Source organism: Patiria miniata, unplaced genomic scaffold, assembly GCF_015706575.1.
Source record: "Patiria miniata isolate m_02_andy unplaced genomic scaffold, ASM1570657v1 HiC_scaffold_20, whole genome shotgun sequence".
NCBI classification, from domain to species: domain Eukaryota; kingdom Metazoa; phylum Echinodermata; class Asteroidea; order Valvatida; family Asterinidae; genus Patiria; species Patiria miniata.
In genome coordinates this window covers 25,150,322-25,169,374 of record NW_024037059.1, presented here as the reverse complement: position 1 = coordinate 25,169,374, position 19,053 = coordinate 25,150,322, and the positions used below count along the sequence as shown (strand labels likewise).

At 40.1% G+C, this 19,053-nt stretch overlaps 1 protein-coding gene across 1 annotated transcript in view; it reads right to left on the bottom strand.

Moving 5' to 3' along the window:
- Nucleotides 1-19,053, bottom strand: part of LOC119728305 (dihydropyrimidine dehydrogenase [NADP(+)]-like) — a 33,295-nt gene that overhangs the window by 13,477 nt on the left and 765 nt on the right. Inside the window, exons 2-6 of the mRNA XM_038200496.1 lie at nucleotides 11,811-11,921; nucleotides 9,877-10,047; nucleotides 4,358-4,519; nucleotides 897-1,175; nucleotides 215-410 (exon numbers count right to left, since the gene is read on the bottom strand). Coding sequence (XP_038056424.1) covers nucleotides 215-410; nucleotides 897-1,175; nucleotides 4,358-4,519; nucleotides 9,877-10,047; nucleotides 11,811-11,921 — 919 coding nt within the window. The remainder of the gene's footprint in view (nucleotides 1-214; nucleotides 411-896; nucleotides 1,176-4,357; nucleotides 4,520-9,876; nucleotides 10,048-11,810; nucleotides 11,922-19,053) is intronic.

The window sequence follows — 19,053 nt, the reverse complement described above, 5'->3', positions numbered from 1 at the left end:
GTTTGAGTGCAAAATTCTTGGTCCTGAAGTGTTGGCTGATTTGACGTCCTGAAGTGTTGGCTGATTTGACTTCCTCCAAACAAAACGGAGGGAGGTACCGGTAGTCAAAACCAGCCAACATCTAGGGACCAGAAGTTTTGCACTTTTTTATTTTGGCCAGAAATGATGCAGAACGCACGAAAATGCAACAGCCTGTCTGATGGGTTGAGTTTACCTGCTTTGCTAGCTTTGGCAACTACCGGTAAGTAATCTTTGGATGTATAGAAGCCCTGCTCCTTGGTCAACCGCTCAAAGATGGGAATGCGCTTGGCCTGAGGGAGTCCGATTCCTAGGAAGACGCCCTCGTACCCAGAATCTTTCAGTGACTGGAGCGTCAATCCATTGTCTCCTAGGCCTTTGCCAAGCTCAATCTGTCAGTAAAATGAGGATAGGATTTGTACGATCACAGACATGAGTACTAGCAAAGCAACTATGGATTATAAGTAGTTAGTGTTGTGTTCTTTCCTAGGAACTAACTGACCCTGTTTTACCACTGTGCCTTGGATATGATTTTTTTTTGCACTGCTGTTATTTCATGAAGGGGCTGTTTGGAAAAGTGCAAATAAATTTTCATCTTGGAGGCTATTCAAAATTAAGTTTCAAAGTTTTGAATTTTTCAATTGGTCTGACCTGTACCATTGGTTTGGCCAGGTTTACCACACCATTCAAAGCAGTCAATATTTTGAAACTACAAATCGAGACAGACTAGTTGAGCTGGCCGAACAGACTTAGCAGTGGTTAACTTCAACAGATGTTCCTGTGTGATCAACATGGAGGGTTCAAACGAATGACGACGATCTACTCCATACAACAGGAATGGGACTGATTCAAAGACCGTCTCGATTTCGATAGCCCACCTTCACACCAAGGTCTTTCATCATGTCCACCTCAAACGAGACCACGTCGTACGCCAGTCGGAACTGGGGGATCTCAGAAGAGCTCAGCCCACCGATGTAGTCCTCCTTCTCGTAGATGGTCAGGTCCGTGTAGCCCAGCCGGGCCAGGAAGGTAGCACAGCTGATGCTGGCCGGTCCGCAGCCAATCAGGGCTACCTTGGAGTGGTAGCTCTCAGGTAGCTGGTCGGGAGGGGGCAGGCTTGGGTTCCGAATTTGGGGGATTTTCATGAACTTGAAGACCTGTGGAGAGAATCCTGGGTGTCAGTTCAGAAAAACTACATGTTCATGGTCTCGTAGGCATAGTTTTCTACAGAGGGCAACTTTCAAAGATACAGGGTGAGTCAAAAAAGCGGAACCCAAACCCCAAAAACTATTTTTCATATTTTAAAAAAATATGTAGCACCAAAAATAATAATGACTGGAAAACTACTTTTAGTTGAAAAAAAAATACTGAAATTGATCAATGCGTTCAAAGAATATCTTCATTTAAAAACACAATGACCCCAAAACCTCTTTCGACCAAAAATGTGATTTCAAGAATTGTCGTCACTCTTGTCATCAAACATCACCAGCGATAAAACCTCATAAAAGTTACAAATATTCAACAAAGTCCTTTTGAAGGCCCGTCTTTAAAAAAAAAAAGGGATTTTATAAATCATACTGTTTGCCTAACCATGGTTGTTAATAAAGATATGCTTACTACAGTCATTGACAGTTGTTGAAACAAGTAATCTGTGTCATTTTCTTTGTTGTTCAGTAGCTTATGAAATTGGCTTTCCAGTCATTATCACTTTTAGTGCTACGTATTTTGTACAATGTGAAATATAATTTTGGGGGCCTGTATTATCCTTTCGGACACTGTTTCTGATTTTGACAGCTTGGGACACCATTTTCATTGGCGATTTTAAGAAAACAAAATACATATGAAAGAAATATTGTTTCTTTCTAATGAAGCAAGTTTGGCCAGTTTTTAAAAATTTTGGCTGAAACTCAGGTCACAGCACAGTGTGATGTTTGAATAAAATCAAAAGTTCCCCAACATTCATATACAGGGTGAGTAAAAAAAAACGAAACCCAAATGTCGGGACCATTGTTTTAGTGAAGTTCTGCATGTAGCACTTTCAAAATCTAGTATATGAAAGCCCAATTCATAAGCTTTTTTTTAGTTCAACAATCATTCAAATCACTCATGTACTTTTCAAGTTACAGAGTTTTAAACACAACCCCCGTTTTAAAGTTCTGTCCACAGATCACAAAAAAGGTGTGCGTTCTTTCAGCAAAACGAAAACAATTCACACACATCCTTATGTGATTTGTTTTCGTTTTGCTGAAAGAACACTGAACTTTTTGTGATCCGTGGACAGAACCTTAAAACGGTGGTTGTGTTTAAAACTCTGTAACTTGAAAACTACGTAAGTGATTTGAATGATTCTTGTACTAAAAGAAAGCTTATGAATTGGGCTTTCATATCCTAGATTTTGAAAATGCTACATGCAGAACTTCACTAAAACAATGGGCCCGACATTTTTTATTTTTTTTTTTTTACTCACCCTGTATTCCCATTGATATCCATGTGTACATCATTACAACTGCAAATTTGGCACTTTACAGACAAAAAAATGGTTTCTGCATGACTGCTGCCAATTCATGCGTGTAGTGGAAGACCCTGCATGTGATACCATGCAGTACGAACCATGTGGCTTTTTAATAACTCTGCATTTACACAACTGCGTCAGCATTGTCACCCTCAAGTAAAGCTCTGTTATTGATGTATAGATAAACGTGACATACATGTAGGAATGCTGGGCACAACATGCTTATTTTGACAGAAGTCAACCTATTGTAGGCATCAGCTTTAAGTTAATGATGCATGTCGTGATTCATTATACCACTGTTGCCTGTTGTGACAGGGTCCATGGTGTTTTTACACCCAATGGGGCAAATGTTACCCGAAGCAAAGCTGAGGTTGCTATTTGCCCCCGACGGTGTACAAAACACCATGGACTCGTCACAGCAGGCAACAATTGCTTTGTTATACCACGGTAATAGATTACTAACGTCTGAAACTAGGGGTCTTTTTACTGTTGCGGTACAGAATCTGCTGCTTTTGACAAACTTTTCGCACGGAATTTTCCGTATTGGTCTTCCTGCTGATGCTGTCCTGTTCAAATTTCTGATCTCGTCTTTGGAACAAGAGAGAAACCTCTTCTTTGGAGGCGACCTGTTGTCATCTGCTGACATTATTACAGTGTAATTATGGCAAAATTTGCACAGTTAAAAAAAGCAGACGAACAGTGACGAATGATGTAAACAACAATGGCGGTCATAGCAGAAATATTGCTTCACTGTCCCCCGTGGCACATCTAGTAAAAACATGTACATAGTAACAGCATAGCTACAACCTCATACACGACATCACACAAATATAATCGTGACCTATTGAGGCAAAATGAAGAATTTCCCCCAAAACCTTGTTTTACGTAATCGACGTCTAAAATCGTATATGCTAGAAAAATCATGTAAAAATCAATATTGATTGTTTTGAATTTTTGAGTAGCCAAGGTATCGAAGATTCATAATATGCATTTTTGTTGAGAAAATATACCCACAAAAGTGGAAAAACTGAAGAACATGTACCAGGTATGGTGGCCTTCATCGCTGTACATGTGTGTTTTGTGGCATGACACGTTTGATCGACGATGGAATAACAAATCATATTGTTGAGCCTCGGCAATAGATTGTGATGTTATATTGGGTGAGAACCAAGCATGTGATGTGCTACAAACACGCATGTATAGTGTCAGGGTACACCCCGTGGTACATGAGTGATGTACCCCACGGGGTACATTACCTTGATCGTCCCCACTGCTGAACGTGTTGTTTCTATCGCCTTGTGTAATAGAAATAGCCCGGGTAAGAGGCTTCAGACAGCATGCAGACAGCGCGCACACGCGTGTACGCATGTCGGATAACGCGCTCTCATAGAACATGGTCACAGCTGTGATTGGCTCCTAACGGGCAGGGATAAATGCATTGGTCTATTCAGTGAAAAGGTAAATTGATTTGTGTTCCCGTGCAGTGAAAAAAATAGATTGTGCGAATATTCACGGTGCAGTAATCGCGGATCTCTTCAAAATAATACTTCCGCTATTACTGCACGACAACTGGAGGAAATCCACAATTTCAGACGCTTGGAATCTATTACCATGGTATAACAAAACAATTGTTGCCTGCTGCGATTGGGGTCCATGGGTTTTGAAAACCCTCGGGGGCAAATGGCACCCTCGGCTTTGCCTCACCATGGACCCCATCACTACAGGCAGCAATTGAATATTGTGACATCAGAACTGTGGTACACGTTGGTTTGCGAAAAAGCGATATCTTACAACCTCTTCTTTCCAGGATTATTCAAAGTATCTTACCTCGGTGGCAAACTGCTGTAGTCCGCCGATGTTGATGGCGCCCTCCTCTGACGCATGGAGGTTACATCCTCCAACGCAGAGGTCACTGGTAGGGCATACCATACCACATGTCAGACCCAGGGGATTGTCTGAGAAGATTGCCTTAGATGCTCCATAGTAGTTCTGACAAAAGGATATTTGCAAAACAAAATCTTCCATGTTATAAAAAGTACATTTTTTGAACTCATCTTTAAAATCCCAGGATATAATAAGATACACCCACAAGGATCTTGGCTGGTATACTGCGCTCCGTTTAATATGTACATTATAATGGAAACCATTGTTGGAATTTGCATCAATGATCAGTTCCGATGATGGAAACGGGTAGGCCCAGGGGCCAAACTAAAAGACGTCATCCCAGGATATACAAACTGAACACATAAATAAGACACACCCACAAAGATATTAGCTGGAATAATGCACTTCGTATTAGGCTTGGACGGTATTTCGGTATAACCGGATAGTCAAGGTTTTTTTTAATAACCGACTAACACCGACTAATGATTCATGAATACCGAAACACCGGTGAACTCGGTATGGAATTTCAATACCGCGGTATTCTTCCTTAGTGTTCAGAATCTTCGCAAAAGCCTTTCAAACAGAAAGACAAGCAACCTCTTTGACATGTTTGATTCCATTCTTTGTGGTTTCAGGCATCCAGTTTCATGTCTGCATTGTCAATTACCGTTGACAGATTGAACACAATTGTCAAGCTCTACTAGAAAATCTGATACTTCGGCAGCTGCAATACCACAAAGGCCTTTGAAGTTCTGCTAACGCCGCCGTGTTTGCGGTTTTCTTTGTGTGTAAAGTGTCTTCACTGAAAGTTCAAACAATGTTTTACACATGGGAATGTTTTGACGGTCGTGACAAAAACTGGTCGTCTTAATTGTTTCTCCATGGTTGTTTCAGAGAAATCTTACATCATCATGCGTAATTTTTGCCAAGAATATCAGCAACAAGAAAAAAAACCGTATCAATCTTGGTTATATGACCGCCAAAACTTGCAGGCTTCAGTCTAGTGCTATATGCGTGCGAGATGCACGTGCAAAGGGAAGGGACGCCTGGATTCACATGCGATGCTGAGCCGTCCGATCCGGGGAAAATGAGAAAAAAATATTTCAAGGAAAGCGCAATATCAAAGCCATCATGATGTCTCATCATGGGCCTTGGGAATAAATGTACAATCAAGCAGTGTCGGCACCGACGCGCAAAAGGAAAAAAAATCTGGACTCGCCTGAATATACGATGCAGCGAGTGTGAACCGTCCGGGAAAATTAAGAAAAGAAAATATTCCAACGAATGATTTCTCATCGTGGGTAAAAACTCTTGTACGATCTGGAAGCGTACACTTTAGTGTTTACGAAATTCCCCGAATACTCCTACGTCATGTGCGTCATGTGCGTGGCCGTACATGCCAGTGCATGATACGCATACACGTGGTCCCACACTGGTTCCGCACAGAGAGAGTCGGAACACGTGCTTTTCCCCACCCACTGCATTTATCGATCTAAAGCCGTGTCCGCACTCGCCTTTTTTTTGGAAGGTTTTACCGAGACGCGACGATGGTGAGATGAAAAATGGTCAAACACCCTTTTAAAAGAATCTGATTGGCCATCTAAATCCACGCTCGGAACAATTTTTTCATTCATGTTTTGGTTCGATTGGTCCGTTAGTTATTCATCGGTACCGACGTTCAAAGGCAAGGGACTCGCCTGAATATGCCGAGTCGTCCAGATAAAAATCCAGAAAAGAAAATGCTCCAAAAGAAAGCGTAATACAAGAGCCATGATTTCTCACCGTGGGAAAACCCCCCGTAATGCCCGCACGATCACACGTAAAGCTACGCCCGTCATGCTGGGCCGCGCCCCCACAAGCACAATTGCACGTGCTTTTTCCCACGCACTGTGTAGATCAAGCTGATTGGCCATCTAAAACGGCGCTCGAAACATTTTCCATTCATGTTTTGGAATGATTGGTCCGTTCGTTATGAAGGTCGCGGCACCGACAACTTCATATTTCAGCGTCCACAATTGCGCATGCGTAACGTTGTGATGTTTACTATTATCAATCACGGACCGATCACGTGAGAAGGAGTACGATATTTTTTATAGGAGTCCGATTTTCACATGACACCGGCGAAGCACGTAAGGAGTCGCTGGTGGCCGGCATAAATTGCATGAGCCTTTTGAATCACTCACAATGGATACCAACTGAAAAGCATACGTTCGCTAGGATCGGGGGATCGTCGCGTGGTCGGCCTCTGGCATCGGTCGACGATCGGCATTATTTTTTAGTGGACCTTGTCAAGTCAATGACCTACAAATTCGAAAATGCAATACCACAAAAAGTAAGCTTCCCGTGTTTAATAATCTGTTACAATGATATTTTGTTTTTACAAACAAATGGACTGATAATGAAACCAAGACACTTTTAGTGTAGGAGATTTGCGGCGTGAAGCATTTGCGTGATTTATGCTGCGCCGGCGGCTTATCAACTCGGCGCGTGGTGCCTGGTGGTTAGTTATTTTTTCTTCTGATAATGACGTAACTAATACCCCACTTAACATAATACCGCGGTTTTAGTGAATACCGCGGTTTTTTTGTCACGGTATACCACGGTATAGTACAAGGCAATACCGTACAAGCCTACTTCGTATATTGATCACAGAACTATGGTACATGTTTTTACACGTACAACGCAATGGGCTGCCGAGGAAAAAGAATAAAAATGAAGTGTAGCAGACCAAGATATTCGTATCATCACTTGCGCAAAGTCAATGGATTTGATACACTTGTCATAATAAAAAACCTTTTCTGACAAGGCATTTGTTTTTTACACACACACACACACACGAAGTTAATTGTAAAACAAATTTTGAGGTTATATTTCTGTTATTTTTACAACATTGATATATAACCAATTCTCCGTCTTAAATCACATTTGCAAACCTCCGTGGTTCGTGACATCCCTCAAACATTGACAATAACAATCAAAACGGTCACCGCGTACTGGACGGATAGTAAATCATAATTCCTGACTTCATTAACATAACAATAGCGCACTTTCCACGCCTATCTTATAAACTTGCCTTCGCTTGAGTGATTGCGCTGCAGTGAAAACGTGTTTTGTATTGTCGTTAGCAACCCGGAAATAACGCGGCGACCGGAACGGTCAAAACGTGGCGATCTTTAAGAGAAACAGCCTAAATTGGGGGCAGTATTTGAAAAAAATCCAATTTTTTTTTCCAACGCTGGTCAGCCGACCAGCATTGGAAATTATTACAAGAATACCACTTTTCTTGAAACAGTCAGCACACCAGGTGCCTTGATTTTACAGGATGCTTTAGACTGTCATTCACTAGCAGTCCAGTAAGGTATTTCATAATAATTTGGTAGTTTTGTTTTTTGATGTTTGCAAATGTTGTATTCCCTTTAAAATATCAAATACATGTATATGTTGTTACATTTTAACACATGTTGTATACTGGAGCTCCTGCAGAGTGTGTGGTTTTATAATGATGTGGTTTTCTTCAAAATGACAGCATGCCAGAAAGCATAATTTCACAGCGAGTTTAGTGCCATTACTATCTTTAAACCAAGTCAGCTTTTGAACAATATCTTTGTCAGTTACTTTTTGGATAGCAGCAAATGAAATACAATGTACTCTACCTTTAACTGTTATCTGTTTAAAGGGAATATACATCATTTGCTTTAGCTGTAATTTTCAGAAATGGATGGAATTGGGGGGTTGGAAATATATAGCAAATATAGTTACACTGACTTTTTTGAGGTTTTGGGTTCGAAAATGCTATAAAAACCAAGAAAAACAATCATTTTCCTGTAGTCTGGTTCCCTGACTCCATATAAGAAGAAACAGAGCAGTTTACATACATTGGGGAATTGTAAGGTCAGGGAACCAGTCTAGCTGGCTCGTACCCGTTCATAGGTTTGTTATCGATTGCAAACAAGTGCGATGGTCAATTGGGGCCAGTATTTGAAAAAAGCCAGTTTTTTCCAACGCTGATCGGCCGATCAGCATTGGAAATTGATACAAAAATACCACTTTTTTTTAAAATGACAGTATACCAGGTGCCATGATTTTACAGGATGCTTTACACTGTCATTCACTAACAGTCCAGCAAGGTATTTCAAAATGATTTGGTAGTTTTATTTTTTGATGTTTGCAAATGTTGTATTTTCCCTTTAACTGAAACCTTGAAAAAAAAAAGAGTTACCAACCAAATCATTATTTGATTTCATACACACATTTTGATGGCACGGGCCACTTATACATGCACATGTAATCAGCTACAAAGAAGCGTGTTATGTCTGGTATTTGCGTCTGTGACTGATTCATGTTAATTCCTGGAAATTTTGTAATTGTATCAAATTCCTGAAGCTCAAAATTCCTGAGAAGTTGGGCTAGGCAGGAAATGCAGGTAGGGCTCGAAACAGTCACTAAATGATTGATTTAATACAGGGTCCAATTGCACAGCCCTGCTAACCACAGAATTCCACAAATAAATTTCAAAATGGCAATACAAAGGCTCAAATATGAAAGTAAATGCAACCCAAAGATGTGCTTGAAAGATTCTATTGCTAAAAATGACTGTACGGATTTCTGAATTCATTGGTGTGTGACCGTAACCTGCCACAGTTAATTACAAAATAGTCATGTCACTTAATGCTGAACAATAAGATATACACTGCTGTATTGTGATCTACAGAAGTATGTGAGTTGTGAACTGTGTATATAATCATTGTAGTGTGCAGTCTGGTAAAAAGTGCATTAGTCATATGCGGTTTTTTTATTAGACATACATGTACAAGAGCTTTTGTTTGGCACAATAAAGCCTGCCCAACCAATAAACCCAAGGGCATCAATCGCTTTTCAAAGGTTTTTTTTTTGGGGGGGGGGGGGAAATACCTTGATCAGAACTAATGCAAGCGTGAAGCGCTAATGGCATGGGGTTCGGGGCCCGCTTAAGGGCCCCAAACATTTGTGGATTCTAGGCGCTCTGTGGTGCGATCTGAGGCAATTTCTGGCCAATTTAACAAGTTTTCTTCAGCAAAAGATTATCATTTAAACATCATTTTCAAGTTTGGAATAATTGAATCAGCTATTCTGAGCTATAGAATCATGCTGCAATTTTTATTTGGAGACAAAAAAGTGGGAGGGGGGGGGGGGAACAGGAGCATGCCCCCGAAACATTTTTGGATTATAGACCCTCTGTGGTACAATCTGAGGCAATTTCTGACCAATTTAACAAAAAAAATTTGCAAAAGATTATCATTTAAACATCATTTTCAAGTTTGGAGTCATTGAATCAGCTATTCTGAGCTATAGAATCATATACAGGCTACAATTTTTATTCAGGGACGAAAAAAGTGGGGGGACAAACGATATGATATCCCCCACTTTAAAAAGTTGGGGGACTTGACCCCCCCCCCCCCCTAAAACCTGACATGTCCACTTACCTTGTTGGCAATACTGGTGATGAAAGATTTGACATCAAGCTGTGTAGGGCAGCTTTTCTGGCAGGGCGCGTCGGCGCATTTCAGGCATCGTGCGGCCTCCTTCAGTGCTGCCCTCTCACTAAGCGTGGTGTGCTTGATGTCGTCAAAGTTGTTGTCCAGATCCCCACATGTCTGTTGGGAAAAAAAGTGTTTTTCAAAATGTTTCTTTGGGGATAAAAAAAAAAAATTCTGATGTTCAAAATAGACATGTGGCCAGGCCCATTGCAGCCGTGAGCATTGGGGGGGGGGGGGCATAGTACCAACTACGGAGGCCCATTACCATAAAAAAATACAAAATACATATGTATGGCTTTTGCCGGGGGGGGGGGGGGGGGGGGGCAAGTGCTCGCCAAGGGGGGCCCGGCCCCACCAGGCCCCCCTTGGCGACCGGCCTGCATGTGGCACTAATGACAGACAGGGACCAGCCTAGACAGTTTAATTTGTACCTGACTGACTGAATGACTGACTCTCTGTCTGACTGTCACTTGAGATTTAGCCTGGTACCATAGTTGGCTGATGAAGAGAGTGCTATTGTATACCCCATAATAGGTTAAATCCAGCCTGAGTTCAGGGGGGGGCCCATAGTACCAACTAGGGAGGCCCACTACCATAAAAAATACAAAATACATATGTTGCTTTTGCCGTTGGGGGGCAAGTGCTCACCAAGGGGGGCCAAGTGCTCGCCAAGGGGGGGGGGGGGGGGGGGGGGGGGGGGGCGCGCGCTAAGTGCTTGCCAAGGGGGCCTGGCCCCACCAGGCCCCCTTGGCGACGGGCCTGCAGGTGGCACTTATGACAGACAGGGACCAGCCTAGATAGTCCAATATGAGACCCATTATGTGGCACCAGGGTTTACAAGGTGCTGCGGCCACTGCCAGAAACACCAGGGCGAACCCCTTCTCTTAGCGACAAGTGTTACTGGGTTCTCGCATTACACAACACACGGGACCTACGGCTTTACGTCCCATCCGAAGGACGAGGCAATAGTGGTAAAGTGCCTTGCTCAAGAGCACTTAAGCACCACGTTCCCACGGTCAGGATTCGAACCCGTGTACCACGGCACACGAGTTGAACACCCTAACCATTGGACCACAGCACCCCACTAATAATATATTAATAATAAAACTAGGATCTTGGTCTCTAAATTTTTGCTATAAACTATAAACATTGGACTCTCAGTTTTTGCTATAAACATTGCAAGCTTTGAACAATTATCCTCACCATATAACTGGTTTTGTATTTTAGAAAATACCGTACTGTGGATCTTATTTTTAAAAGCGTTACGTACGTAACGAAGGACAGACATTTTAGATAAGGTCACAAAGCAAGCGTAACATTTAATGATCCCCTAATGTTGTCTGATTTAAGAAGATGCCTACCCTGGAGGAATGCCATCAGTCAAAACCTAGAAAACTTGGAGTCAATGTGAAGAATTATTTGATATTTTATAATTAGGATTTATACGTACGACCAGACTGGACATTTGTCACAAAAAGTCTGTTCCTGTTCGTACATAACCCTAATCACATCATAACTTTGAAACCAGTGCAATAACTGTTAAATTTTCGCTTGATAGCAATTAAGATGGGTTGATAATGTCAAATGAAGGTGCCTATTAGAAACTTTGTCCTGTTAAAGCACCCTTTTCCTTGCAGTGTGTCTGTCCATGTTACGTATGTATAACACAGAAAAAACAAACAAGTTTGCAAGTTTTCATGCTACGAATTCGCAAAAGCTTAACGCATTTCAACTTCAGTGAATTTCGCAGCAAATATTTTGTAACATCAAATTCACTTTGCACTTGCATCCATGCGAAGCATGACCCGGCTCTAAATGTAGTCAATTTGGATGTGGTCGGTACTAATAGAGATTAGAGATGCATTCCGTGATAATCTTACCGCACAGGCCTGGGGTCCATTGCGTTTCCAATGCTTGCGACTACCCTTCGTCGTCTTGGTGGTGACCACGCTGGCGTGCTTCAACACTCGCGGGTTCAGCGCCAGTAGATTCTGTAGTTTGTGGTGAAACAAAACAAAAACCATGAATTATCCTGTTTTTCGAAAATGTCATTCCAAGGGGAGCAGATGAAATGGCAACAGTACTGAAACACTAGCGGGTACCTGACTTATTCAGGCTACTGCAGTGCACCTGCCAATCAATTAAGAAGTCAACACAAAATACACATTTATCTGGTTAATTAACACTAACCTTCCCAAATCCTTTAAAATCCTCTATGCAAAATGGAGGCTTTTGCAGGATTGAGGCTACATGGCAAAAATGTATGACTGATTTTGGATGATGCACTGTGTCAAGGTCTTGGGCCGGACCATGTGTTGTTTTTGCTCAGCCGTGCATAAATTTAGGCCTACATGTATATTACACTTGAAATCATCTGCACTGCTCCAGGATGTCTCTGGCTCTGCCTCAACATATTGACAGTGATTGCTGGAGGATTTTGCAGGATTGGGGCTGTGGTCACCCCTCCAAGGACCACATTTAAGAAATAACGGAGGATTTTTGCAGGATTGATGCTGTATGCTATTTTTACATGGAGGCAATTGGAGGATTTTGCAGGATTGAGGTTATATCCTAGCAAAAAGTCATGGGGACATATAGGTTAATGAAGACTATTCAAGTGAGTAAAAAGGTGTTCACAAAAATGTTCTACATTGTACAAGTAATGTTCTGCAGCCGAATTTACGTAAGTAGCTAAAGGCAAAAAAGTTCTGCTTTCGATTACACGGCATTTGAAAATAGGGTAGGACATGTAGGTAGGGAAATGTTTTATTGTTGCAAATTTTGTTTGTGTACGATCATATGGAGTTGTCTGCGTGTAGTCAAGTGTAAAAGGTAGTAAATGATGGTTTTGTTTTGTTTTTCCCTAAATTCTCACACACAAAAATTAGGGTAGGGGCTGTCAATATACGGTAGGTACATGTAGGGTAACTGGAAGCAGAAGTAATTTTTTTTTTTTTGGCCTAAGATCCACACAACAAATAAATTTCAATGAAGAAAATACAGAACAGAATTCTAATTGACACAGGCTCTTAATGACAATTCAATATGAGCTTAACCCTTATCCTGCTAAATGCAACAGAAAGCAACAAAGGTAAACAGTTGTTGCATACTGTTGCATTTTTTTAGCAGTACACTCTAGTCCCGTGCTTTGTTGCATTTAGCAGGGTAACTGCTCATAGGTCCAAGGCAATTCAACATAATCCACTGTTGCAGTTGGTTGCATTTAGCAGGGCAACTGCTTGGTGCCAAGGCTGGTATGCATTGGGTTCACTGCACATTGCAACAGAAACCACTGTTGCAATTTGTTGCATTTAGCAGGGTTCTCTTTTCAGCAGAGTTGCATTTTGTTGCATTTGGCAGGGTGGCCAGAGAAAACCTCTTGGGGTAAGGGTTAATGTACTTTAGCTCATAATTAGCATTCAAATTGAAGTATACATGTATATGTATTTTTAGATGTCATTATTTTTTTGCCATCTGACCCGACCATTGACGTCAGGAACTGGTTTTAGATTATGGGATGGGGTACCCATAACCAACTTTACAAATTACTTCTCAGACAATAAAAATGAAAGGTTTTGAATGTCATTCGTGGGGAGTTTTCAAAATACAGGAAAACAAAACATATTTCACGTTTATGATTGCTGCTCAGGAAAGTTGCAATTTACACCGTAAGCTATAAATAAAGCTTACTGTACACACTTGCATTGATGCACAGATGTGGTAGTATTATCGTTCAGACCTTTATGGGATTGGGTTTTTTAAAGGGAATGTACATCATTGGCTTTTGCTGTAATTTTCAGAAATGAACTATTTGGGTGGTTAGTATAATAGATCACATATTGTTACACTGACATGTTTGAAGTTTTGTGTTCGAAAATGCTGGAAAAACCAAGAAAAACAAAAATATTCAAGTAGTCTGGTTCCCTGACTCCACTAAAGATGAAATGGATAAAAAAATGCCGGAAAATTGTAAGGTAAGGGAACCAGTCTAGCTGGCCTGCACCCATTCATGAACATGTAACCAATAGCAAAACAAACTTTAGACTAAAAAAAAATTGGTAAATTTGGAGCAGTAGTTGAAAAATAGTTAGGTTTTGCCAACGGTGGTCGGCCGACCACCGTTGGAAATGTATACAAATATACATACCATTTTCTTGAAAATGACTTCACACCAGGTGCCATAATTTTACAGGATACTCTAGACTGTCATTTACCAACATCCTAGTAAGGTATTTTGTAACAACTTGGTAGTTTTATTTTCGATGTTTGCAAATGTTGTATTTTCCCTTTAACGGGTACCCGTGGTGTTTTTTTTCAGTTGGGTACCCCGTTCCGGTACTACCCGTACATGCACACCACCAGCATAGCTATATCAGGTTTCATAACAATCACAGCCAGTCAATCCTGCTGTATGCAGGCAGGGAGCACTCAACTGTTAAAAAGGTCACTTGATTTATTTGGACTGCTGGGCTGGCCTTGTTGAAATTGCCAGCCAGATAGGGAGGGTTAAATTAATGATGCATGAAATTTGAATGATTTTTTGGTTAAAAAAAAAAAAATTCTGTCACCATCTGTACTTTTTGGTAAAATGGCATTTCCCTTTTTTTTGCATACAGTGTGCGCTGAGTGTTTTTTAATCACTCAATCAGCTGTTTAATGAAGCATGTAATTTGAAGATATTCTAGATCCTCAATTAGAGCCATCGCCATATGTTCGTTTTGTGTAACTTCATAATATTTTTTAACTAGACAGTTGACGCTTGTGTCCTTTTTAAATGCCATGCAGTGTATGCTGAGTTCCTGTAACTGAGGCAGTTTTATTTTATCACTTGGCAAAATCTGTGATTTTTTGGGGGGAATAATCAAAGAAAACTGGGAGAAGCCAAAATCTTCGTCTCAATTTTAATACACTAAGTTTTAAATTAAAAAAGTATTCCATTGTATTCAAATTCTTTATAAAGGGTTAGTAAAAAAACTGCAATAATGCGCAGGAACAATCTTTTTTTTCAAAACCAAGTTGAAGTTTTGAATTTTAAAACTTTGTAAGAATGACATATTCGTTAGTAACCTTGTGTGAACAGATGAAGTACAATGTAAATCGCATTTACCGTTTGTCTTTTGTAAACCTTTTTACTGCGGTAGCCGATTTACGTTTTTGTCCACTAAGCGTCTAAAAATTGCATAAGAGCACAAAATGTGTCCCCCAGAGCCGTTCTTTCCATGAGGTCTAGAGCTGAGACATGCATTGCCTTGCAGGGTTGCCAAGTAGTGGGCAGAGCTGCAATTGTGTGAACAATGAAGGACACATAAACTACAGTTTAGCCCAGAAAAACGTTGCATATAAACATAAAGAAGTGAAACAGAAAAAAAAAATGCTTGAGCTAAGGTTGAGTCAGTTTTAAATCTGTGTTGTCTCTAATGTCTTTATTGTACCATTTTCGTTTTTAAGCAAAATTCTGATGCTTCGTGGACAAAAACGTAAATAATGAACCGCAGTAAAATGGTTCACGAAAGACCATTCACAAGGTTACTACGAATATGTCATTCTTAAACAATTTAAAAAGTTCAAAACTTCAACTTGGTTTTGAAAAAAAGATTGCATTATGGCTGTTTTTGTTCACTGAAACTTTCAAACTTTCGCGAGTCCCAAATCCACATCATGAACACATGATGTTAATACTATCTAACTACAAAATCTCGCAAAGGATTTAGTAAACATAATATTCACAATGGTTGTGTTCTAATATTGATATGAATTGTCCATTTTATAACGGAAACTTGAAAGTACTACCAGTACATGAAATATAAAATTGCGTCATTGGTTTTGAAAGTACCAGCCTAGTTGAAGTTTCCGCTTCGCAATTTTCAACCGCCACTGACCCCAACTGGGGAAGTTGTTACCAGTTGTTTGCTTGAATTTCTCGGTGCACTGAACGCTACAGTATGCTATAGAATTGGTCACGAACAGGAAGATAACAATAGCCCTAGTCCTCAGTGTGTATGAATGCGTGGTTGCTGAATAGCTGTGGTTATAATTATTGTTATGCTTAAAGCAGGGTTCGACCTTCACTTTTTTGTTCACCAGTCAGCCAGAAAGAGACTCTTTACTAGCCCACAGGCAAATTTCACAAGCCTGCATGATTTTTTTTTTTTATAGAGTGCATCACTAACAACAATGTGCATACGTGTAAAACGTGTATCCTGAGGTGATATTGTCAGTGTGTTTAACAAACATCTATGATATAACCCTAGATATAAAATTAGATATGACAAATTGATAGGCCTACTACAGGTTTGCTGTCTGAATTTAATGATTTATTTTTCCTGTTCTTTCAACTTTGCTGTTTTTTTTGACTCGCCAGCCGGGCTACTAATAAAGAATAGTTTGACTAGCCCACTGCTGTTTTGACTAGCATTTGGCTAGTGGACTTGTCATTATGGAATTTTGTTTACCTTGTTAAAAGTTTGATATACAAAACTGGTTGTATTAGGCCGAGTAAAAAAAAAAAAAGTTTCTCGTCCGGGGTTTTTGAAAAAAGGGAGGAGCGGGGCTTTTTATTTTTAATTTTTATCAAGATGACCGCCTTTTCAAAATTTCCTGCAACCGTTGGTGTTCCACTGTTCAAAGACACTTTTAAAGATGAAAGACAAGTTGGACAAGAGAACTGAACATATTTACAGTGTCATTTAGAGTTGTATTGGTATTGGTATTTATTTTCCGATGAATTTGTAGACTTTTTCAGTGTTTTTCTACTACATTTTTCAAAAATAAAAAATAATAAAAAAATCCAGGCGGCCTCCAAAAAGGAAGCGGGCGGGGACGAGAAACTTGTTTTTTTTTTTACTTCGCCTTAAGTACAACCAACCAGTATTCATTTTGCGTTTCTAGATTCTCTTGACCATATTAACCTTGAAGGATCTTTATTGGGACCTGGGGATCGATGATACAGTTATCTAAGTAAACAAACGTTTAGAGATTTACAATGTGTCCAGGTCAAAAGCTTCACCCCACTATCAACTATGTAAACACAAACTGACCTCTGTTTTGTAATTTACTGTGCAGTGGGTTGTTTTTTCTGATACTTGTTTTTTACCTTTTTTAAAGGGAATATACACCATTTGCTTTTGCTGTAATTTTCAGAAATGGATGGAATTGGGGGGTTGGAAATATACAGCAAATATAGTTACACTGACTTTTTTTAAGGTTTTGGGTTCGAAAATGCTATAAAAACCAAGAAAAACAATCATTTTCCTGTAGTCTGGTTCCCTGACTCCACTTAAGAAGAAACAGAGCACTTTACATATATTGGGGAATTGTAAGGTCAGGGAACCAGTCTAGCTGGCTTGTACCCTTTATAGGTTTGTAATCGATTGCAAACAAGTGCGATGGTCAACTGGGGCCAGTATTTGAAAAAAAGCCAGTTTTTTTCCAACGCTGATCGGCCGATCAGCGTTGGAAATTGATACAAAAATACCACTTTTCTTGAAAATGACAGTATACCAGGTGCCATGATTTTACAGGATGCTTTACACTGTCATTCACTAAGAGTCCAGCAAGGTATTTCAAAATGATTTGGTAGTTTTATTTTTTGATGTTTGCAAATGTTGTATTTTCCCTTTAACCTACATGTAGTCTGAAAGTTGGGACTGTAATTCACAAGACCTAGGTAATGCAAATAGATTTACATGTATGCATGAAACAACTACTCCAACACTTAATATCGTTGCATCTAAACCCATTAGCACTTGCATAAAAACCACAGAATACTGGGGCGGTTTGGGGCGGTGTAAGGAGTAATAGGCAGGGCACTTTTGGGCGGTGCTGGGACGAATCATTGAAAGCATGTATGCAAAAGAAACACTGAGACATTGAGTGCTGAAAAACATGCAAAACGAAAACCAGGCCAACTTTACTCACTATTTAGCCTGCAAAATTCTGTAAAATTTTCATTGGCAAAGGAAAGGTCCTTGTATTTCACCAACCAAGTTTGAACTTTGAAGATTAAACTCAATTTTGGAGACTTTTCTTCAATTTTTTTTGCACATGAGAGGGAAGTCAAGTGATTTCAAAATGAGGTTAAAGACTAGACTGGTACATGTCCAACCATGGTCCAACTATTTGAAAAGACTGACCTCTTCATTCAGTGTCATTAGTCTGAAGGCTGACTATGGAAAAATGTGTAGAAATAGAGACTAGTACCAGACATGCCAACTGTTTCTTTTGGAACAGTTGATTGATGCAGTACTGAAGGGTGCACCCATGTAAATAGGCCGAAAATCCGTTGTGGATTTGAGCATTTTTTGCCTTGGGAAACATCACCTTTGGTCTATTTCGGACTGGGAACTTGAGTTGCAAAAAACATGCAATAAGTCTCGTTCAAATGACGTCATTTCCTACAGACCATCCACAGGCATCGGCATTTTGAGCATCAACTTACATAACGTGCATTGGCTGCGTCGTATTTTGAACACATTTTGAGCAACAAGCGCGCGTGTTTGGAACATTTCAACACTGCGCAATGCGTGCTTGATTGCGTAAAATACGCAGTTGTAGTTCTCCTACAGAGATGGCTGTCATTGAGCGAGCCCTATACAAATTCAGGCCAACTTACTCACTGTTTGGCTCACTAAATTCTCCAAAATTTTCATGAGTCCAAGACAAGGGCCTCAGTATTTCACCAGCCAAGTTTGAGGTCTCAATTCAATATTAACTAAAAAACACTTTTTTCTTCAACATTTTGCACTGAGTGTAACTTTTAGCCAAGTGATTCCAATTCGTCCAACTTTTTGGAAGGTTGTCATGGATTTTTGCATAACATAACGTGAATGGTTCTCAACTGTTCAATGAAATTGCACAAAGTAATACCATGGTATAAAAAACTAACAATATATGGATACTGTGTTATTTGAAAAGAGTTCAATCCAATGCAGAAGATGTGAAAGATGAGATGAATGACAATAACAATGTAACAGTTTCACAAAATACTGTGTGCAAAAGTAGGACAAAATCGCTATGAATGTGGTATCCTGATGCCACTTTAGAAACAGAACAACAAGTTGTTCATTTAACTTTGTCACGTTTTGATATTCACATTTAGACTTTATTAATTTTCTATCGCTTTAA